The following is a 23836-nucleotide window of genomic DNA, read 5'->3' on the forward strand; positions in this document are numbered from 1 at the left end:
TGCCCTGGTTTCATGTTCATGCTGCAACACCCATCTTGGTTGCCTTTGGCTCAATCAGACGTCATATACTCACATGACTAAAATAGGCCATCCTTGCTTTTGGTGTCATGTAGAAGGATACAGGACAGAAAACACGGTTTCCCAGTAGAGCAGTGTCCAGAGTGTGTCTTCAGCAGGAGTCCTCACAGCAGGCCTCATTTCACTCCAGGGGCTATTCTCTGGATCCTGCTCCCCAGGTGACAGCTCGGTACAAGGGAATGAGATCACATGGGCAGGCACAGGGGTCACCCTGGCTTGGATGCTTATGTCCCAGATAGCAACACATATTTCTTGTAACAGTCTCCTGGTCATAGCTTCCAGGGGTCCCAGCAAGGGACATACCTAGTTATAAAAATCACCACATTGAGGGAAATCTGAAGTATGATTTACCCTTTATTTTTTCCCAATTAAGCCTCCAAACAGTTGCCCATAGAATTTAAGAAATTTCAAATAGTATCAAAGTATAATTGATTCAAGACTTCAAAAATCACAAGTACTCTTCTTTAGCTCTAGATGTCACCCTTGATTTAGGGTATGTTCGCAGCCCTCCCAGTGCAGATGAAGATGACCAATTATGGGTCATTTTTACCATAAGCAATATAGTCTGATAACCCAGCACAGCTGACATTCTGTCCTTTTTAGTTTTCCAAGGAACAGAGCTAGAGAGTTAACCCAAGATTGCATTTGTCTGTAGAGAAAGGGAGAGGGTTTTGTTTATCCCTTTCTGGTGCGTGCACAAATACAGGGGCTTATGGAATCCCTGAGAGACCTTCAGTCTCACTGCCAAATTTTCAAAACTGTGACCAACCTTAATGTCAAACAAAGATTGCTTTTATAGCAGCAGAACCGCCATCATGGTTAGTGGCCAAATCTGTCACAGGCTCGCTTTACGTTGTCTTCATTGCTTCTTGATGTCTCAGTTTTTGAAAGTATTGTAGCCCCAAACACATTTAATTCCATGCTTCCTCTTGAAGTAAAGTGGTTTCTGGTTTCATGTCAATAGAAACTGCACCTCCAGCTGTTCCCTGTTCTAAATGGCTTATGAGTCTACAATTCTCCCCCCATAATATAGTACAAAAAACCTGATCTTACACTGCCGGTCTGGATAAATGAGTGTCTAGCCTTGTTTCCCAGCACGAGTGCTAAATGGAACAAATTCACTTATCATATGTAACGAGATCATTCATTCAAAACATTTCTATGTTCAAGGCAGTCTCTTAGCCTCTGAATATGCACATAGCATAGGGGCTGGTGTGCACGTGTGTAAGATTTATATCCACATTCCCAACATATTTAGAGATAGTGCTGTGGATGGGAACTGTTATCTGTGTTCTTGATGGTATTGAGAGCCACATTCCTTTTCCTTTCTTGATGTACATCTCTTTGTTCTCCCAACTTCTTGGCCCAAGACACTGTTTGGATCTTTCTGCTAACCTGTTCTGCTTTCTCCACAGCTCTACCGCCTGTGCTGGAGCCTGCGTAACAGCAAAGAGGAGCGTATTGACCTGGATGCAGGAGAGGAGGACATTCAAGAAACCCCAGAGGAGACCATTGAAATAGGTGATTTGTGGCTCAGAGCCTATTCCCAAGCCCTAAAGAGTTACTCCTCCAACAGCAAGACCACCTTACTGAAGCCTTCACTAAGTGCCTCATCAAAGCTCAGATCTTTCTTCTAGAGGGGAGTGAGGAGTGGGGTGTGGGGTGAGATGGATAAGTGGGTTTTGAGCAGTTTACTCAAGGTCTGGTCAAGGGGAGGAGGGGGATACCAAATCGTCCCAGCTCTTCAGTCTCTGGTTTTTAGTGCTCAGTGAGTAAGCGTGGGTGAGATACGTGCCACCCTGGCTTGGTTTGGGGCTTGGCTAGGGACAAGGGAAGGCTCAGGGCTCTTCCGACATAGCCTGTGAACTGAAAGAAGTTGGAACCAAAGCTATGGTCAGTTCTAGTGATATCAGGGGGATGGGATAGAGGCTCGTAGGGTCTTGTGTCTTACCGGCTTACCACATCATATTTAAAAAATCAAATTTCCCTGGAAGTCCAGTAAGATAATGCTTAGGCAATGCCATGATTATCCTGATCATGGAGCAATGCTTTCCTCAACTTCTGTGTTGCAGCTTTTCCTCCCTAGATGGGAGGGGTGCACACATGGAGGATGGTTGTGGTGATGTGCGGTGTGCAGAGGTGTGGTAGCACAAGGTCATATGTGTTTTACCTGGTACTGGGCTGGAGGTCTCATCACTCCATCTGAAGGGGAGCATGGATGCTGCAGAACAAGGTCTGAATCTGGCCATCAGGAAACTCATAGAACTAGCTCTGGAAAGGGCCCTAGAGATTGTTTGGTCTTATCACCTCATTTTACAGACATGGAAATTGAGGCCCAGGAAGGGAGAGGCTTTGCCTATGGTCCCAGCTCTGATGTAGTCTGCTCTGAGATCTCTAAAGACCTCTCAGTTCTGAAATGTGACCCTGCAAGTGCAGGAAGGAACCTAGAGCAGCTGGCCATGGTATTGAAAAAGGCTGCCCCTTCCTGCTTCCTTGGGGCAAGCAGGTGTGGACATGCCCCCTACTTCTCCCACCCCCCAAAATGTCTCCACATTGAGTGAGAATATCACAGATTTGAAAGGAACACGGATGAGGCATATTTTGAATGTTTTAATGTGGAAGAAGAGATTAGCTCTGCACCACAGGGAAGGCTTAAGACAGATGAGTGGAAAGAACGCTTACAATTTAACTTGAAGTATGGAGGCAGGATAGTGCAGAAACAGTGTGGTATTTGGATTTGGGGAGAACTGAAGTTGAATCCTGAATTCTCTACTTACTACCCTGGGCAAGAGATACCATTTTTTTAAAGCTCAAGTTCCTCACAATAGTATTCTAAATGATGATAGGCTACACTTCATAGCACTGTTGGAAACATTGAATAAGATAATCCTCCACTATAAGAATTGGCTATAGTTATCACCGTCATTACTGATACTTAAGGAAGAGTTTTCTGTGTTTGTCTGGAAAGGGGTGGGCAGCAAGTATGCTTCTAACAGGGATGCCATAGAGGAGACTCCTACACTGACTGGAGAACTGGCTTAGTGACTTCTGAGGTTCCTGGCAGCACTTGAATTCTGTTGTTTCTTGATGAGCTCATGGTGAAATCAGACTGAACACCCTGCCCTATTAAAGTTCAATAAATGAAGATTTCTTGAGGGCTTTTGCAGGCAATAGGTGTGACCCTCAACATTCTCTGAGAAATGGCAACATGAGGAAACTTGCAGCTGCATCATCATTATCCCCGTATCATCACCACCAGCACCATTGTCATCATGACTGATATTGATATGATCATAACATATTTTAATTATGAATACTTCAGGGATTCATTTTAGCACTGCATCATACTTGTAAGGCATATAATGCAAGTATAAGTCTTCCAATTTTACAGATGAGGAAAATGAGACATAAAGACTTTGTCAAGGCCACCCAACTTTTTATTGACCGAGATAACCAGGCATTTCTCACTTGGGCTGGTTAGTGAGCCCAACTCCTTGCTACTCCCTCCCCATTCTCCTATTTTGGTAGAGTTTACTGAAATGGAGGGGTACAAGGAGGTTTGTCTATCTTTTTTATGTGTGTGAGAGAAAAGAGAGGGAATGGAAGGGGACTAACACTTCTTAACCCCTACTACACACTGGGCACTCTCTCAGGAAATCTTATTAATGAAGAAGGTGTTATTTATCCAACTTTACATATACTTGAATATGAGAGGTGAATTAAGACGGCCATAAAGTGGACTGACATATATACACTAATATGTATAAAATGGATAACTAATAAGAACCTGCTGTATAAAAAAATAAATAAAACAAAATTCAAAAATTCAAAAAAAAAGCAAAAAAAAAAAAAAAAAAAAGGCCATAAAGCTGGGTTTTAGTTCCAGTTCTGACACATATATGTGCTTGACCACTGAGGTTCTTTCCAATTCAGTAAGTCTGTGATTCTTAGAACTGGGAAAGTGGAGAGCAGTGGTCCCTGACCATGGTGCTGAAAACACAGTGGGCTTGATTTTGTATCTAGTGAGTCACAAACCTGAGATTCTAACCCAGGTCTGCCTACCTCTAATGCCACACCTGGGCTCAGAGGACAGAATTAGTTCCCTTGGTGGGCATCCACTTTGAATGGCAAGGTCGGTTGAATGGTTCGACTCAGCAGTATCAGATCTTAAGCCCTGGAAATGTTGATCACTGCTGCCTTGTATCAGGGACTATTCAGACCAATCCTTACCACATGGCTGGATCTGTTGTGAAGCCTTGGAGTTTCCAGGTGTAGCCAGTGCACTCCTGAGTCATGCCAATCTCATTGCTTTTCAGTGATATAGCAAACAGACATGAGTTTCTGTGTTTGGGAGGTGGGTTTTCCATGTTCTTCATACGTCACAGTCCCCAGCCAATTGTTAACATTTCTCTCTCATAAACTATTATTTCCTGTTTGATTCTGACTGTTCTAAATCAAAATGTATTTACATTGCGCCCAACAGAGATAAAACGTAGGCAAGCTGATCATAAGGATGTAGAATCCATCTATTAACATCATCTTATAATTATGTTTATACAAACATAAATTTGTACCATTTTCATTCCTGCAAACAAGAAAACTGGGAAATGTCTGCAAAATGGCAGATCTTTCATGGAATGGCATCTCCCCTGGAAACCTTTTCTGGTGCCTCCTGCTTCTGTATCCAACAATCCTCTTATGCCTTTCCCCTGACACAGAAGTTCCTGAGGAGAAAAAAGGATGCTTCAGGCGGGCCTATGACCTGTTTTGTGGTCTGGACCAGCAGAAGGGCCCCAAAATGACAAAGGAAGAGGAGGCAGCCATGAAGCTGAAGATGACAGACACCTCGGAGAAGCCTTTGTGGCGGACGATAGTGAACATCAATGGCATTATCCTGCTGACTGTGGCCATCTTCTGCCATGCATATTTTGCCTGAGTCTGCCTTCTGCTGCAGGCTGTGCTTGGGAAGGCTGGGATCTTTATTCTGTCTCCTTTTAATCCCGTTCTGCAGTGTTGAAGGCACACCAGCTAGTTGTAAATTTTGCCCAGTCGATAAATGTGTACATTTGTAATTACAGGCTAGCTAGAGAAAAATTGCTGTTTTGCTGTTAACTTATGTATTTGAGGCCAGTGTGATACAGTCATCTGTACATATCGGAGCTGCAGAAGGAAATTCCACTCAGTCTGATGTCTAGGAAAAGGCAGACTAAGAAACAGAAGCCCTGTGATGTATGATGCAAGTTTGTCTCAGGTAGATTCAGCACGTCAACGTTGTTTGTGATCCTTGAATATTATTTTAAGAGTTGTGGTCTCCCTGGTTCCTACCACTTTCCCTATCTAACTTCCCCCTTCATTTTTTTTTTTTAAAGAAAAAACTCCCCCCTCCTCATGATATCCCTGTCAAGGTTTTCCTGGCACAGGAAAGATCAATCTGATAAACTGATGAACACGTTGAAGCTGAGGATGTGAGCTTGATGGGGTCCCTGTCCTGGGTGTTTGCTCTTTGAAGGAGGGGCCTGGACATGGCAGTACTAACGCCAAAGGGAGGGACCTAGGCTCCAGCCTCAGGCCAGTGGGGAAAGCAGATAATTCCAAGTCAAGGGGATTTTCTGGTTTTCTTAAAAGTGTCCATTGTCAGTTCTTTGTGTTGAGATTTCATTCATTTTGGCATTTCCTGTGCCTGGACTGTCTTAGCCACTCAGTAATGTTTGTGGACTGAATGAATGATGTGGGTATTTGTTAATAAATGCTTGCTTTACTTTTGGTTAACCTTATGGCTGCACAGAGTACACACTCTGGTGACTATAATGAATTGGGGTGCATTTTCCAGAGGCTCCTCTTCCTCATGGTGCTGATATTGACATACAGGCTTAGTAACTGACTCAGTGTCACAAAATAGAGCACATATGCCTCTTGGGGGCATCTGTCATCTCAAAGCAGCCGCACTCTCCTGAAACACTGAAACTTTTAGCCGGAGATCCTCCTCCCTGTGAGTCCATGTGACCACAGCTCTTCCTTTATTAGGTGTCTTGATTGGTGGTCATCCATTGACCAAGTTTGGGGTGGGTGGTCTCTGTTCCAGGTGGTAGCACTCAACACTTTTATTTCTTGTTTTACCTGTTTCCTAGGGAGAAATTTTTTTAATTAAAATTAAATTTAATTAATTTATTTCTTTTAGTTCCACCTGTGGAATCTTAATAATATTGTAATATAATCCTGTGGAAGTCATGATGTTAGTATTGACTGATTTCAGGCTAGCTTAGAAAAGAGCTGAGAGTGGTTCCTTGGGTATAAAAATGGTTCGACAGGTAAAGAATGGCTTCTTCTTGTGAAAGGAAAAGAAAATATTTGATGTGCCCTCATATTCCCCTTAAGCTAGGCAGAGAACAGGGAAAAGTGGAGAATTTCACATGGCTAGTATTACTCAGAGTACTCAGTTTTGTGGGGAGTTTGTGATATTTTTGAGCTTTGAGAGGCTAAAGGAGAGGACTGAAAGCTAGAGGATGGAGCAGCATAAAGTATCTAGATTGTCCTAGATTCTGTTTCTGACCTTGTCAATGATTCACTATGTTTATTGTGGTAAATTATTTTGTCTCAACTCTGTATTTTTCTCTTTGAAAACTGGGACCTTGGTGCTCATAGCATCTACCTACCTCCTCTGGGTGTGACGAGGTCACTTTGAAAAGAGAATGAGCGATACATACATGAAAGATGCCAAGCAGATGTAATATTAAGCTGCATTTAGTCCCGTACATTAAAATTTATTACTTTGGTAAAAAATAAAAACATTAAAAAACCATAACATCCTGATTTCCTGTTTTCTAGAGATTCTAGACAAATACTGACCTTGTCTGTGGTGAGCATTTGTTGGTACAAGATATGGATTAGGAAGCAGGAGCCAGGACAGTTGAGAATAGAATCTAACAACTTGAACAATTTAACAACAAGTAGCAAAGTTTGGAGATGATTTCAACTTGAAAACCGCTAGTAAACATGAGGTGAGTAATTCTACCTTCAATGCACAATGTCCCATTAGAACAGACTGAACCACTTGGGTAACCAGGGCCCAGTAAGTGATAAACTGTACTAGAATAATTTCAGGGATGCAGGAAAGAGCTATTCTTTTCCTCAGATGGAAGGTGTGTGTTATGGTGCAGAGTGATTGCTCATTAATGCTAGTTTTTAGAACTGAAAAACCATGCCCTGTCAGGAAGAAAGCGTCTTTAAGTATGGATGACCATTTTAAAAGGAATCTCTCAAAATGAGAAGATAAAGCTCCTTCTCTGTAGAGTGATGTTGGTCCTGGGGCCTTTGACATACCTGGGAGCATTTCTTACTTCCATATAACTGAGTCAGGCATTGGTGTATATATGAAAAAATTTCTACCTCTGAAACTCACTAGAACCCACTTTTTCCTAGTACTGAAATCACCATTTCCTAAAAGATATGCTACAGCTTGTTCTGCTTCACGAAGGCAAACCTTGGGAGAAAAACATGTGTGTGCTTAGTTGCAGGAGAGAGATTTTTTTAACATTACCCCCAACTCAGCCCGAAGAGTACTCCTTCTAACCTCCAAGTTGGATTTCGGTGAACCAAGTTGTTTGAATGAGGTGCCATTGCATTGATGGGTTGGTGGGGATGGAATTAGGGAGATGTGGGTGAGGTTAATGGGGCAGCATTATTTGACTGGCTCTGGAGGATTCAGGTGAGTGTTGTTCAGTCCCCGAGTTCCACATTGCATCCCTGACCCAGCCGGCTTTTTCTGTCAGAGGAGCTTCTGCTCTTCTATGAGGGCTCTTCCAAGACTCCCAGGACATGGATAATGATGCTTTCTGGTTCTAGGGCACCCCCAGCTTGAGAGAAGTTGGTCCTTGAGTGGACCTGCATTCCTAGATCACACTCAAAGACCAAATTGTCAAACTAAACACTAGATATTTCAGATTGGAGAAAATTCAAATTAGAATGCTGGTGCTTCGCTTTATTTTCTGATAGTCCAGGAGTCAAGGTGCCTGAGTCCTGGGAGCAGCAGATGCTTTCTCATTCACTCTTTGTTGAAAACCTCTGTGATCCAGCCACCCAAAGGCGTTGCCCCACCTGCCTTCCCTCACCCTCAGGCCCTATATGTTCAGTTTGTGATTCTGTTTCCTTTTGCTGCATGACATCCACTTTAGATTATTTCTTCCACAGGAACCCATGACTTGGAAATCCATAAGATGCAGAACTAACTTTACCTGTGCTATAAGCTTAATTGTGTTCTCTTCTCCCACCCATTCATTTGTTAAAGTCTAACCCCCCCAGTACCTCAGAATGTGACTGTATTTGGACATAGGCTCCCTAAAATGGTAATTAAGTTAAAATGAGATTACTAGGGTGGGACCTAATCCACTATGACTGCTGTTTTTATAAGAGGAGATCAGGATGCAGGTACACACAGAGGGAAGACCATGGGAAGACACAGGGAGAAGACTGCCCATCTATAAGCCAAGGAGAGGCCTCTGAAGAAACCAGCCCTGCTGACACCTTGATCTTAGACTTCCAGCCTGCAGAACTGTGAGAAAATAAATTTTTGCTGTTTAAGCCACCCAGTCTGTGGTACTTCGTTATGGCAGCCCTAGCATACTAATATAATCTGTAAGGGAATTAGATCCTGTTCTGCGTTTTCTTAGATTCTGTATTTGTCAGTTTGATAGGCATTTATCACAGGGTCAAGTATATTAACTATATTTTCCTATTTTCTGTACTTTGATACTCTGGCATTTGGAGGCCTTGCAGACTGGGGAGAGATGGCAAAGTGCTTGTTCCGGATCACATCTGTCATAAACTGACCAACCAATCATGTCTATACACCAGCCACCTCCTTATCTAACTCTCACACACCAAGGCAATATTTCCTCTGTCCTAAGTCATCCCAGGGCCAGGTACTTGGCAATTAGAGACCACCTCAATAGCCCAAAGCGCACCAGAATTACTCATACCGGCCAATCCTAAGTTGTTTACCTGCCCTGCCTTGCCTTTCCTGCAGAAACCCCAATAAAGTCTGTGGCCTAGGCCTTCCTCTTGCTCCTTTCTGCCTTCTGCCTGACAGCGGTGCTTCCCCCCGTGGCCCTGCATGGCATGCAGTGCCCTCCTCTCTGGGATCTGTGACTATAATAAACTTCTGCCTTTCAAGCCTGGTTCTCTTCTCTTGTGGCTGCACCAAATTCACCACACCATACCCCACACCGACATTATTAGAACAGATCCACTTCTCATAGCTGTCTCAAAGGTCTATAGGGCACCATCACACAGACTCTTGATCAGGAATTGCATTTCCATTTCCTTAAAAGACTATCTGTCTTCTTCTCAACCTTCCTTCTTCTTAACCCTCTCTTCTTCTTCACCCTCTCTTCTTCTTCTCTCTCTGTCTCCATTCTTGTCTCCTCAGTAGTCATTCACCTGGTTCAGCCATCTTGCAGACTCCATTTTTTTCTACTCAGTGAACCCAACATCACTTTTCATCATTTCTGACCCCTCTTGAAGCCAGGAACACACCTATGGCCCCACAAAGCTAAGTTGATTCAACTTGCTTCAGCAAGGGAGGCATTCAAGCAGAAGTGCAGCTTCTCACCAAATAGAGGAAGAGATAGAGTTACCATGGGATTTGGAGGAAGTGTGGAGTTTAGGGAAAATTTAGGTGAGACTGTGTTTGGCTCAAAGTAAAACAGAGAGAGTGTGTAAAGGGGTTAATATACAGGCTGGTCTAAGAAACAGGCCCAGGGTTCCTGTTATCTTGGAAATTCAAAGTTAAGATAAATGTGGAATGTTATGTCTGAAGACCCCTTATCTGAAGCTCTGCGCCTGGGTTGGAAAGTGAGGCTGTTTCTCTGTTAGTGACCTGTGTGACTCAGAGCCATCAGGCAAGAGTGAGCTATTTCATTCTCACTGGTATCGTTTCAAACAGCCAAGCTTCTCAGTCTATGATTTTAGAGAACAAGTTTTCACACCATGTCCACGATGTTAGTTAGCACAAGCTGTTTTTACAGGCTTACATTCCTTGTCTCTCATTCTCACACCACAACTCTGACTGCTCCAGGGCCAGGGTCCTGACTTCTGAGTTCCAGTTTGTTAATATTGCACTGTACTATCTACCCAAAGATATTGAAAGGGGAAATTTAACTTGTTGAAACAGAATACTTGGAAGATGGGCTAAATAGCAGAATGGACAGAACTGACCTTAGTGGATGGAAATATGAAGCCCATGAATTATCCTAAAATGTACTAAAAAGAGGTAAAGTGATAGAAACTGTGAAATAAAATTCAGAAGACATGGACCCAGGAAGGCCAACATTCATCTCGTTGAAGTTCCAGAAAGAGAGTAGGCAGAACATGAAGTGAGGAAGTAATACAAAAAATAGCAAGCAGTTGGTAGGTAGACTGTTCCAAGAATTCCTGCGAATCAACAAGGAAAAGATAGCAGGAAACTATTAGGGAAAAAGGACAAAGAATATAAAAAGTCTTCAAAGAAAAAGAAATCAGGAGGAGATCATAAAAACGATGATGTCTGCAATACGGTGGAGTAGGCCACTCCAAACTCTCATCCTCCAATAGAAACATTGAAAAATGAGCAGAATGGGGACATATGTATATGTATAACTGATTCACTTTGTTATAAAGCAGAAACTAACACACCACTGTAAAGCAATTATACTCCAGTAAAGATGTTTAAAAAAAAAGAAAGAAAAATGAGCAGAAACTGTCGGAACCAATTTTGTGAGAATTATGGAAAATGATTTATAAAAGTTTATAGCAACCAAACAAGCATGGAATCAAGGAAAAGTCACTACAAAATGGTAGGAAGACTTTGTGGCAATCTTACTGCCCTTCCCTTAACCTCTCGCTGTGTGGTGGCAGTCTTAAAGCAGCACCAGTCATAAATTGGCACTAGTCTTAAAGTAGGGGTAGCTCATGTCCCCAGTGTGGAACCATTTTCCTAGTTCCAGAGGGAGCAGAGCAGACCACGTTCACAAATTATTGTGTGTGCCCCTTCTAACCTGTCTGGGGGGCTACCTGAAGGACTGACACTAGGTGCAGCTCTGTTTCACCTAACTCTGAACTCAGACTGGAAAAGCTTGAAAACACTGCAAGCCAAACTTGCAAAGACTCTTGTGTTGTCAAAACACAACAGATTGCCTAAGGCAAAATCTGGGGAAAGTGTCTCTGGGAAATTAAGACATCCAAAAACAACTGTATATACTGGGGAATTTAGAAAGCCATATTTATGACCAGGGTAAGACACCTGCTTAGAAAAGACCTGAGAAGACCCTAAGCTTTCACTTTGGTCAGATCCAGTGCAAGCCTGGCTAGGAGTTGAAGGAGGCCCCCAGCACAGTCAATTTTAAAAGACTGGGAGAGCTTCTGTCACTCAAGGAAATCTCTATCAAAACAGCAGCTGAACAGAAGCTAAGGAACAAAGACTTCTGTGGCCACATCAATAAAGAATATGGCCATTGCAATAATAGTTTGGGGAAGTCACTAAACAAATGGACTTCTGCATCCTTCAACATCTAATAAAAGAGTAAACTCCAGGGAGAGGAAGAATTTAATTTTCAGAGTTACCACAGTATAATAGTCATATGTCCAGTTTTGTAAAAAAAAAAAAATTACAAGACATATAAAGCAACAGGCCCATTCCAAGGGAAAAAATGACAGAAACTTTCCCTGAGGAAGTCCATACTTTGAAATTATAGATAAAAGCTTTAAAACAACTGCCTTAAATATAGTCAAAGAGGTAAAGGAAAACATGGACCAAAAAAACCCCAAAACAAAATAGAACAAAAAACTAAAGGAAAATAATGTGTGACCAAAGTGAGAATATCAATTAAGTGACAGGAATTATAAAAAGAAACCAAATGAAAGTTTTGGAGCTGAAAAGCACAATAGCCAAAATAAAAATTTCACTAGAAAGGTTCAACATCACATTTGAGTGGGCAGAAGAAAGAGTCAGTAAACTTGAATTGGGACAGTTGAAACTGTCAAGTATGAGGAACAGAAAGAAAAAAGAATGAAGAAAAGTGAACAGAGAAGGGAAAAAGAGCGACATCATTGAGATAGTGAAGTAGGAGACGGCAGCCTCCAGTTCCCTCACAAAGATCAACAATTAAACAGCTATTCACAAACAAAAACAGTTTTGGAGAGCTCTGGAGTACACTTAAAAAACTTTAGCAACATGGTGGGACAAAGACCCTGAGAATAACTGCACAAAAAGGGAAGGAAGAACAGCTTCATTTTGCCTATATAAATGTATCCCCCAAAGCCAGCATTGCTCAGTGCTGAGGGATATCCCGAGCTAGAAAGAGTTTCCTCCCTGGAAAAGGGAGAGTGGGGTGAGCTACCAGCTTCCTCAGCCTTTGAGGGCACTGCATGAGTGAACCACTTTGAGTTCACCCCATCCAGAAACCAGCAGAGCTGAGCCGTGATGGCTAGGAACAATGAAGAGGCTACCAGTTTCAGCCACACTGTCGGGAAAACAGTGGTGGTTCCCAGTGACATGCTCTGCAGACCACCCCAGCAGCTTTCCCTACTGAAGAAACCAACGGTCAACACAGCTGCCTCAGACTCCTGCAGATTTCACCGGTTTTCCCCCACAGGTATCTGTGTTCGCTGATGCCAGCCACCTGAGTCTCCCCCAGCTCTCCCCCTCACCCCTGAGGGAACCCAGGACCCACACTGGCAGCCTTCTCAGTCTTCTGTGGCTGTGTGTGAGTTCAAGACACTAGCATAGTTCCCTGCAGCTGACCCCCACCTAAGTGTGTGTGCTTGGGGATAGCCCCTCCAGCTATGCACTTGCATGCCACTGGCCAGATGCCCATCACCTACCTCCATTGCCATATGTGCATCTGTTGGCAAGATCCTGCAGCTACGGAAGTGCATGCTGACAGTTAGGGCCCCCCAGATCATTGTGAGCCTGGATTGGCCCGATTTCCTATCACTAGCCTGTATCACCAGACTCCCCTGCAGCTAGCCCCTCCAGCTGTGCAACTTTATACACTTAACCTATCTCCCAACATGAGCTTCTACTTCCATGTGACTGTGGCAAGACCTAGCAGCCATGGTAGAGTATGCTGGTAGTCAGGGCCCTGCCTAGATTTTACTTTTAATATAAATGGATTAAATTTGCCAATCAAAAGGCACAGAATGGCTGAATGGACTAAAAAAAGACCCAACTATATGCTGCCTACAGGAGACTCACTTTAACTTCAAGGACACACATAGGCTCAAAGTGAAGGGATGGGAAAAGGTATTCCATGCAAATGGGAATCAAAATGGAGCAGCTATATTTATATCAGACAACTAGATTTCAAGTCAAAAACCATGACAAGATAAAAAGAGGGTCACTATATAATGATAAATGGGTAAATTCATCAAAAAGACATAACAATTGTAAATACATATACTCCCAACATCAGAGTGCCTAAATATATTAAGCAAATACTAACAGATCTGAAGGAGTAACAGACAGTAATACAGTAATAGTAGAGGAATTCAGCATCCCACTTTCAACAATGGATAGGTCATCCAGACCAGAAATCAGTAAGGAAACACTGTACTTGAACAATGGTTTAGACCAAATGTACTTAACAGACATATATAGAACATTCCATCCAACAGCAGCAGAATACCCATTCTTCTCAAGCACATATGGAACATTCTCCAGGATAGATCATGCTAGGTCAAAAACAAGTTTCAGCAAATTTAAAAATATTGAGATTATACCAAATATATTTTCTGACCACAGTGGTATGAAACTAGAAATCAATAACAGGAGTAAAATTGGAAAACTCACAAATATGTGGAAATTAAATAACATACTCCTAAGCAACCAATGGGTCAAAGATGAAATCAAAATGGAAATTGAAAAATCTTAAAACAAATAAAAATGGAAACACACACCAAAACTAATGGGATGCAGCAAAAGCAGTGCTAAGAGGGAAGTTTATGGCAATAAATGCTTACATTAAAAAAGGAAATATTTCAAATAAACAACCTAACCTTATACCTCAAGCAACTACAAGAACAAACTAAGAACCAAACAACAAACTAAGCCCAAAGTTAGCAGAAGGAAGGCAGTGACAAAGATCAGAGCAGAAATAAATGAAATAGGGAATAGAAAAACAGTAGAAAATATCAACAGAATTGTGTTGTGTTTTTTGAAAAGGTAAACAAAATTGACAAATCTTTAGCTAAACTTACCAAGAAAAAAAAGAGAGAGGACTCAAATAAATAAAATGATAACTGAAACAGGAGACATTACACCTGATGCCACAGAAATACAAAGGATTATACAAGAATACTATGAACAATTATACACTAACAAATTGGACAACCTAGAAAAAATGGATAAATTCCTAGAAACATACAACCTACTAAGGATGAGTTATTTGTTATTGGTAACAAGTAAAAAGATTGAATGATAACAAGTAAGGAAATTGAATCAGTAATCAAAAACCTCTCAACAAAGAAAGGCCCAGGATCAGATGGCTTTACAGGTGAATTTCACCAAACATTTAAAGAAGAATTAATGCCAATTCTCCTGAAACTCTTACAAAAAATTAAAGAGAAGGGAACACTCCCAAACTCATTTTAAGAGGTCAGCATTACCCAGGCACCAAAGCCAGATAAAGATACTACAAGAAAAGAAAAATACAGGCTAATATTCTTGATGAACATAATATGCAAAAATTCTCAACAAAATATTCAATACTAGCACACCAAACTCAACAGCACATTAAAAGGATCATACACATGATCAAATGGATTTATCCCTGTGATGCATATGTTTCAACATATACAAACCAGCTTTCTGCCCATGGACAGCGCAGAGTAAGCATAGTTAAAGTCCTCCCCCACCCCACTCCACTGCCATCATGTCTTAAGACAGAGTCTCCCAAAGAGCCCAAACTGCTGCAGAAGCTCTTCACTGGAGGTTTGAGCTTTGAAACAACTGATGAGAGTCTGAGGAGCCATTCTGAGCAATGCGGAACGCTCACAGACTGTGTGGTAATGAGGGATCCAAACACCAAGTGCTCCAGAGGCTTCGGGTTTGCCACATATGCCGCTGTGGAGGAGGTGGATGCAGCCATGAATTCAAGGCCACACAATGTGGATGGAAGAGTTGTGGAACCAAAGAGGGCTGTCTCAAGAGAAGATTCTCAAAGACCTGGTGCCCACTTACTGTGAAAAAGATTTTTGTTGGTGGCATTAAAGAAGACACTGAAGAATATCACCTAAGAGATTATTTTGAACAGTATGGGAAAATTAAAGTGATTGAAATCATGATTGACTGAGGCAGTGGCAAAAAGAGAGGCTTTGCTTTTGTAACCTTTGACGATCATGACTCTGTAGACAAGATTGTCATTCAGAAATAACACACTGTGAATGGTCACAATTGTGAAGTAAGGAAAGCCCTATCTAAGCAAGAGATAGCTAGTGCTTCATCCAGCCAAAGAGGTCGAAGTGGTTCTGGAAACTTCAGTGTTGGTCGTCGAGGTGGTTTTGGTGGGAATAATAACTTTGGTCGTGGAGGAACTTCAGTGGTCGAGGTGGCTTTGCTGGCAGCTGTGGTGGTGGTGGATATGGTGGCAGTGGGGATGCTTTGTATGCATATTTTTATATGATTATGATATTTTCCCTTCATTCTATTAATGTGGTGTATCACATTTATTTGTTTGCTTGTTTGGAAAGGAAGAAGTAAAAATGTCTCTTTGCTGATGACATGATCTTGTATATAGAAAATCCAAAAGACTTCACCAAAAAACTGTTAGACCTAATAAATGAATTCAGTAAAGCTTCAGGTTACAAAACTAAAGAATGAAAATCTGTTGCATTTGTACACACCAACAATGAACTATGTGAAAAAGAAATAAAGAAAGCAATCCCTTTTACAATAGCATCAAAACCAATAAAATACTTAGAAATAAATTTACCCATGGGAGTGAAAAATCGATATGCCAAAAACTGTAAGACACTGATGAAAGAAATTGAAGATGACACAAATAAATGGAAAGGTATCCTGTGTTCATGGAGTAGAAGAGTTAGCATTTTGAAAATGTCCATACTACCCAAAGCCATCTATAGGTTTGCTGCAATCCCTATCAAAATTCTGATGACATTTTTCACATCAATAGAAAAAGACAATGCTAAAATTCATATGGAACTACAAAAGACCCCAAATAGCCAAACAATTTTGAAAAACAAAAATAACCAATCTTGAGGCATCACATTTCCGGATTTCAAGCTCTATATATTACAAAGCTATAGTAATTAAAACAGTATAGTGCTGGTTAAAAACAGACACATAGACCTATGGAAAATGATCAAGAGTCCAGAAATAAACCCATATATATATGGTCAACTAATATCTGACAAGGGAGCCAAGAACACTCAATGGGGGAAACGATAGTCCCTTCAATAAGTGGTGTTGGGAAAACTGGATATCCACATGGAAAAGAATGAAATTGGACCCCTATCTTACGCCACTCACGAAAACTAACTCAAAATGGATTAAGACTTAAACATAAGACCTGAAACCATAAAACTCCTAGAAGAAAATGGAAAAAGCTCCTTCACGTTGGTCTTGGTAACTTTTTGGGGGGCTATGATATCTAAAGCACAAACAACAAAAGCAAAAGTGGGACTACATCAAACTAAAAATCTTCTGCACAGCAAAAGAAACAGTCAACAAAATGAAAAGACAACCTATGGAATGGGAGAAAATATTTGCAAACTACACATCTGATAAGGGGTTAACACAGGTTTCCCCTGCTATCCAAAAGTACAGTGTTCCTATGAAAGCTTTCATAAGGCAAAATGGAAGAAATATCTGCACTCCCATTATTCACGATAATCAAGACATGGAAACAAACTAAGACATGGAAACATCCATTGATGGATAAATGGATAAAGAAAATGTGGTGTGTATATATACGCATGTATGTATGTGTGTGTGTGTGTATATATATATATATATATATATATAATGGAATATTATTCAGACATAAAAAAGGAAACCCTCCTATTTGCTACAACTTGGATGGATATTGAGAGCATTATGCTAAATAAAAAAAGTCAGAGAAAGACAAATAGTGGATGATCTCACTTATTCGCAGAATCTAAGGACATTGAACTTGTAGAAACAGAGAGTAGAATGGAGGCTGCCAGTGGTGAGGGGTGGGGGAAATGGGGAGATATTTGTCAAAGGGTACAAACTTCCAGTTATAAGATGAACAAGTTCTGGGGATTCTAATGTACAGCATGGTGACTGTAGTTAACATACTATATTGTTTAGTTGAAAGTTGCTATGAGAGTAGAGATTTAATGTTTTCTCCATAATGACAACAAAAAGGTAGTTACATGAGGTGAAGGATGTGTTAACTAATGTTACTGTGGTAAACATTACATAATATACATGTGTATCAAATAATAATATTGTACGCCTTAAACTTACAATGTTGTATGTCAATTCTATCTCAATAAAGTTGGAAAAAAAGTTTTCAGTTTTTATGTAGTTAATTCATTATTTTTTCTCTTATGATTATTTTGTGTGTCCTCTCTACAAAGGCATCAGCTATTCCAAGGACATGAAGATATTCTTTTATAATTTTTCTAGAATCCTTATGATTTTAGCATTTATATTTAGGGCTGTGACACAAATCAATTACTTTTTGCATATAATGTGAGGCAAAGTTCAATATTTCCAAACAGTAATTCAGTGATTCATTTAAAGAAAAAAATCTTTATTAACTCAATAAAAATTTTGGTAAAATTTAGCACCTGTTTGTGATTTTAAAACAACCTCTTAGTAAATTAGGAGTTAAAAGGAACTTCCTAGACTTATACCACAGAAGTCCACCCACTGGAGTGAAGCTTCTGAGCCCCACGTCAGGCTTCCCAACCTGGGTGTCCGGCAACGGGAGGAGGAATTCCTAGAGAATCAGACTTTGAAGCCTAGTGGGAATTGATTGCAGGACTTCGACAGGACTGGGGAAAACAGAGGCCCTACTCTTGGAGGGCACACACAAAGTAGTGTGCGCATCGGGACCCAGGGGAAGGAGCAGTGACCCTGGGGGAGACTGAACCAGACCTACCTGCTGGTGTTGGGGGGTCTCTTGCAGAGGCGGGGGTGGCTCTGTTTCACTGTGGGGACAAGGACTATGGCAGCGGAGGTTCTGGGAAGTGCTCCTTGGCGTGAGCCCTCCCAGAGTCTGCCATTAACCCCACCAAAGAGCCCAGGTAGGCTCCAGTGTTGGGTTGCCTCAGGCAAAACAACCAACAGGGAGGGAACCCAGCCCCACCCATCAACAGTCAAGTGGATTAAAGTTTTACTGAGCTCTGACCGCCACAGCAACAGTCAGCTCTACCCACCACCAGAGCCTCCCATCAAGCCTCTTAGATAGCCTCAACCACCAGAGGGCAGACAGCAGAAGCAAGAAAAACTACAATCCTGCAGCCTGTGGACCAAAAACCACAGTTACAGAAAGATAGACAAGATGAAAAGGCAGAGGGCTATGTACCAGATGAAGGAACAAGAAAAAACCCCAGAAAAACAACTAAATGAAGTGGAGATAGGCAACCTTCCAGAAAAAGAATTCAGAATAATGATAGTGAAGATGATCCAGGACCTCGGAATAAGAATGGAGGCAAAGATTGAGAAGATGCAAGAAATGATTAACAAAGACCTAGAAGAATTAAAGAACAAACAAACAGAGATGACCAATACAATGACTGAAATGAAAACTACACTAGAAGGAATCAATAGCAGAATAACTGAGACAGAAGAACGGATAAGTGACCTGGAAGACAGAATGGTGGAATTCACTGCTGCGGAACAGACTAAAGAAAAAAGAATGAAAAGAAATGAAGACAGCCTAAGAGACCTCTGGGACAACATTAAACGCAACAACCTTCGCATTATAGGGGTCCCAGAAGGTGAAGAGAGAGAGAAAGGACCAGAGAAAATATTTGAAGAGATTATAGTTGAAAACTTCCCTAACATGGGAAAGGAAATAGCCACCCAAGTCCAGGAAGCGCAGAGAGTCCCATACAGGATAAACCCAAGGAGAAACACGCCGAGACACATAGTAATCAAATTGGCGAAAATTAAAGACAAAGAAAAATTATTGAAAGCAGCAAGGGAAAAACAACAAATAACACACAAGGGAACTCCCATAAGGTTAACAGCTGATTTCTCAGCAGAAACTCTGCAAGCCAGAAGGGAGTGGCATGATATACTTAAAGTGATGAAAGGGAAGAACCTACAACCAAGATTACTCTACCCGGCAAGGATCTCATTTAGATTTGATGGAGAAATCAAAAGCTTTACAGACAAGCAAAAGCTAAGAGAATTCAGCACCACCAAACCAGCTCTACAACAAATGCTAAAGGAACTTCTCTAAGTGGGAAACACAAGAGAAGAAAAGGACCTACAAAAACAAACCCAAAACAATTCAGAAAATGGTCATAGGAACATACATATCGATAATTACCTTAAACGTGAATGGATTAAATGCCCCAACCGAAAGACACAGACTGTCTGAATGGATACAAAAACAAGACCCATATATATGCTGTCTACAAGAGACCCACTTTAGACCTAGGGACACATACAGACTGAAAGTGAGGGGATGGAAAAAGATATTCCATGCAAATGGAAATCAAAAGAAAGCTGGAGTAGCTATACTCATATCAGATAAAATAGACTTTAAAATAAAGAATGTTACAAGAGACAAGGAAGGACACTACATAATGATCCAGGGATCAATCCAAGAAGAAGATATAACAATTATAAATATATATGCACCCAACATAGGAGCACCTCAATACATAAGGCAACTGCTAACAGCTATAAAAGAGGAAATCGACAGTAACACAGTAATAGTGGGGGACTTTAACACCTCACTTACACCAATGGACAGATCATCCAAAATGAAAATAAATAAGGAAACAGAAGCTTTAAATGACACAATAGACCAGATAGATTTAATTGATATATATAGGACATTCCATCCGAAAACAGCAGATTACACGTTCTTCTCAAGTGCGCACGGAACATTCTCCAGGATAGATCACATCTTGGGTCACAAATCAAGCCTCAGTAAATTTAAGAAAATTGAAATCATATCAAGCATCTTTTCTGACCACAACGCTATGAGATTAGAAATGAATTACAGGGAAAAAAAAGTAAAAAACACAAACACATGGAGGCTAAACAATACGTTACTAAATAACCAAGAGATCACTGAAGAAATCAAAGAGGAAATCAAAAAATACCTAGAGACAAATGACAATGAAAACACGACGACCCAAAACCTATGGGATGCAGCAAAAGCAGTTCTAAGAGGGAAGTTTATAGCTATACAAGCCTACCTAAAGAAACAAGAAAAATCTCAAGTAAACAATCTAACCTTACACCTAAAGCAACTAGAGAAAGAAGAACAAACAAAACCCAAAGTTAGCAGAAGGAAAGAAATCATAAAGATCAGAGCGGAAATAAATGAAAAAGAAACAAAGAAAACAATAGCAAAGATCAATAAAACTAAAAGTTGGTTCTTTGAGAAGATAAACAAAATTGATAAGCCATTAGCCAGACTCATCAAGAAGAAGAGGGAGAGGACTCAAATCAATAAAATCAGAAATGAAAAAGGAGAAGTTACAACAGACACCGCAGAAATACAAAGCATCCTAAGAGACTACTACAAGCAACTTTATGCCAATAAAATGGACAACCTGGAAGAAATGGACAAATTCTTAGAAAGGTATAACCTTCTAAGACTCAACCAGGAAGAAACAGAAAATATGAACAGACCAATCACAAGGAATGAAATTGAAACTGTGATTAAAAATCTTCCAACAAACAAAAGTCCAGGACCAGATGGCTTCACAGGTGAATTCTATCAAACATTTAGAGAAGAGCTAACACCCATCCTTCTCAAACTCTTCCAAAAAATTGCAGAGGAAGGAACACTCCCAAACTCATTCTATGAGGCCACCATCACCCTGATACCAAAACCAGACAAAGACACTACAAAAAAAGAAAATTACAGACCAATTTCACTGATGAATATAGATGCAAAAATCCTCAACAAAATACTAGCAAACAGAATCCAACAGCACATTAAAAGGATCATACACCACGATCAAGTGGGATTTATCCCAGGGATGCAAGGATTCTTCAATATACGCAAATCAATCAATGTGATACACCATATTAACAAATTGAAGAATAAAAACCATATGATCATCTCAATAGATGCAGAAAAAGCTTTTGACAAAATTCAACACCCATTTCTGATAAAAACTCTCCAGAAAGTGGGCGTAGAGGGAACCTACCTCAACATATAAAGGCCATATATGACAAACCCACAGCAAACATCATTCTCAATGGTGAAAAACTGAAAGCATTTCCTCTAAGATCAGGAACGAGACAAGGATGTCCACTCTCACCACTATTATTCAACATAGTTCTGGAAGTCCTAGCCACGGCAATCAGAAGAAAAAGAAATAAAAGGAATACAAATTGGAAAAGAAGAAGTAAAACTGTCACTGTTTGCGGATGACATGATACTATACATAGAGAATCCTAAAACTGCCACCAGAAAACTGCTAGAGCTAATTAATGAATATGGTAAAGTTGCAGGATACAAATTTAATGCACAGAAATCTCTTGCATTCCTATACACTAATGATGAAAAATCTGAAAGAGAAATTATGGAAACACTCCCATTTACCATTGCAACAAAAAGAATAAAATACCTAGGAATAAACCTACCTAGGGAGACAAAAGACCTGTATGCAGAAAACTATAAGACACTGATGAAAGAAATTAAAGATGATACCAACAGATGGAGAGATATACCATCTTCTTGGATTGGAAGAATCAACATTGTGAAAATGAGTATACTACCCAAAGCAATCTACAGATTCAATGCAATCCCTATCAAATTACCAATGGCATTTTTTACGGAGCTAGAACAAATCATCTTAAAATTTGTATGGAGACACAAAAGACCCCGAATAGCCAAAGCAGTCTTGAGGCAAAAAAATGGAGCTGGAGGAATCAGACTCCCTGACTTCAGACTATACTACAAAGCTACAGTAATCAAGACAATATGGTACTGGCACAAAAACAGAAACATAGATCAATGGAACAAGATAGAAAGCCCAGAGATTAACCCACGCACCTATGGTCAACTAATCTATGACAAAGGAGGCAAAGATATACAATGGAGAAAAGACAGTCTCTTCAATAAGTGGTGCTGGGAAAACTGGACAGCTACATGTAAAAGAATGAAATTAGAATACTCCCTCTCCCTAACACCATACACAAAAATAAACTGAAAATGGATTAGAGACCTAAATATAAGACTGGACACTATAAATCTCTTAGAGGAAAACATAGGAAGAACACTCTTTGACATCAATCACAGCAAGATCTTTTTTGATCCACCTCCTAGAGTAATGGCAATAAAAACAAAAATAAACAAGTGGGACCTAATGAAACTTCAAAGCTTTTGCACAGCAAAGGAAACCATAAACAAGACGAAAAGACAACCCTCAGAATGGGAGAAAATATTTGCAAACGAATCAACGGACAAAGGATTAATCTCCAAAATATATAAACAGCTCATTCAGCTCAATATTAAAGAAACAAACACCCCAATCCAAAAATGGGCAGAAGACCTAAATAGACATTTCTCCAAAGAAGACATACAGACAGCCACGAAGCACATGAAAAGATGCTCAACATCACTAATTATTAGAGAAATGCAAATCAAAACTACAATGAGGTACCACCTCACTCCTGTTAGAATGGGCATCATCAGAAAATCTACAAACAACAAATGCTGGAGAGGGTGTGGAGAAAAGGGAAACCTCTTGCACTGTTGGTGGGAATGTAAATTGATACAGCCACTATGGAGAACAATATGGAGGTTCCTTAAAAAACTAAAAATAGAATTACCATATGACCCAGCAATCCCACTACTGAGCGTATACCCAGAGAAAACCGTAATTCAAAAAGACACATGCACCCGAATGTTCATTGCAGCACTATTTACAATAGCCAGGTCATGGAAGCAACCTAAATGCCCATCAACAGACGAATGGATTAAGAAGTTGTGGTACATATATACAATGGAATATTACTCAGCCATAAAAAGGAACGAAATTGAGTCATTTGTTGAGACGTGGATGGATCTAGAGACTGTCATACAGAGTGAAGTAAGTCAGAAAGAGAAAAACAAATATCGTATATTAATGCATGTATGTGGAACCTAGAAAAATGGTACAGATGAGCCGGTTTGCAGGGCAGAAGTTGAGACACAGATGTAGAGAATGGACATATGGACACCAAGGGGGGAAAACTGCGGTGGGGTGGGGATGGTGGTGTGCTGAATTGGGCGATTGGGATTGACATGTATACACTGATGTGTATAAAATTGATGCCTAATAAGAACCTGCAGTATAAAAAAACAAACAGAACAACTAATACTAAACTTTCATTGGGTTATTTGTATGGAAATATGTTAATATAAATGTTTTAGACATTACATGAAAAAAAAAAAAAGGCACAAGAGAGGTACAAGTGCTTTTGAAACCATCAAACGCGAAACCAATATTAGTGGTGGTTGTCGTTACTGCTGAAACAGTTCAAAACTCCTAAGTCCAGTTATAAGGTCTGAAATCTCCCCACAGGGACTGATATTGGTCTTTAAAAATAGGATCA

At 40.5% G+C, this 23836-nt stretch overlaps 2 protein-coding genes across 9 annotated transcripts in view; one reads left to right on the top strand and one right to left on the bottom strand.

Moving 5' to 3' along the window:
- LOC309610676 (sodium/glucose cotransporter 1) overlaps window positions 1-23836 on the top strand; it is a 140932-nt gene that overhangs the window by 116068 nt on the left and 1028 nt on the right. For 2 of the 5 annotated variants that reach the window (XR_014234128.1, XR_014234129.1), the window contains exons 14-15: window positions 1494-1599; window positions 6904-8628. Coding sequence is in view for 2 of the 5 variants with exons in the window: in XM_082353817.1 (XP_082209943.1) it covers window positions 1494-1599; window positions 4797-5014 (324 nt within the window). In the remaining 3 variants the exon portion in view is untranslated. Of the gene's footprint in view, window positions 1-1493; window positions 1600-4796; window positions 5848-6903; window positions 8629-23836 lie in introns of those variants that run through there. The other 3 variants (XM_082353817.1, XM_082353818.1, XR_014234130.1) reach the window with 2 other exon arrangements.
- The window catches only part of LOC309610681 (unconventional myosin-XVIIIb-like), a 110834-nt gene that overhangs the window by 45853 nt on the left and 41145 nt on the right, over window positions 1-23836 (bottom strand). Inside the window, exon 7 of one of the 4 annotated variants that reach the window (XM_082353834.1) lies at window positions 5018-6202. The exons of 2 other annotated variants lie outside the window; for them this stretch is intronic. The gene's annotated coding sequence lies outside the window, so the exon portion shown is untranslated. Of the gene's footprint in view, window positions 1-5017; window positions 6203-23836 lie in introns of those variants that run through there. One more of the 4 variants, XM_082353836.1, reaches the window with a different exon arrangement.

The sequence above is a fragment of the Balaenoptera borealis genome (assembly GCF_965194805.1).
Source record: "Balaenoptera borealis genome assembly, chromosome: 14".
Classification (NCBI taxonomy): domain Eukaryota; kingdom Metazoa; phylum Chordata; class Mammalia; order Artiodactyla; family Balaenopteridae; genus Balaenoptera; species Balaenoptera borealis.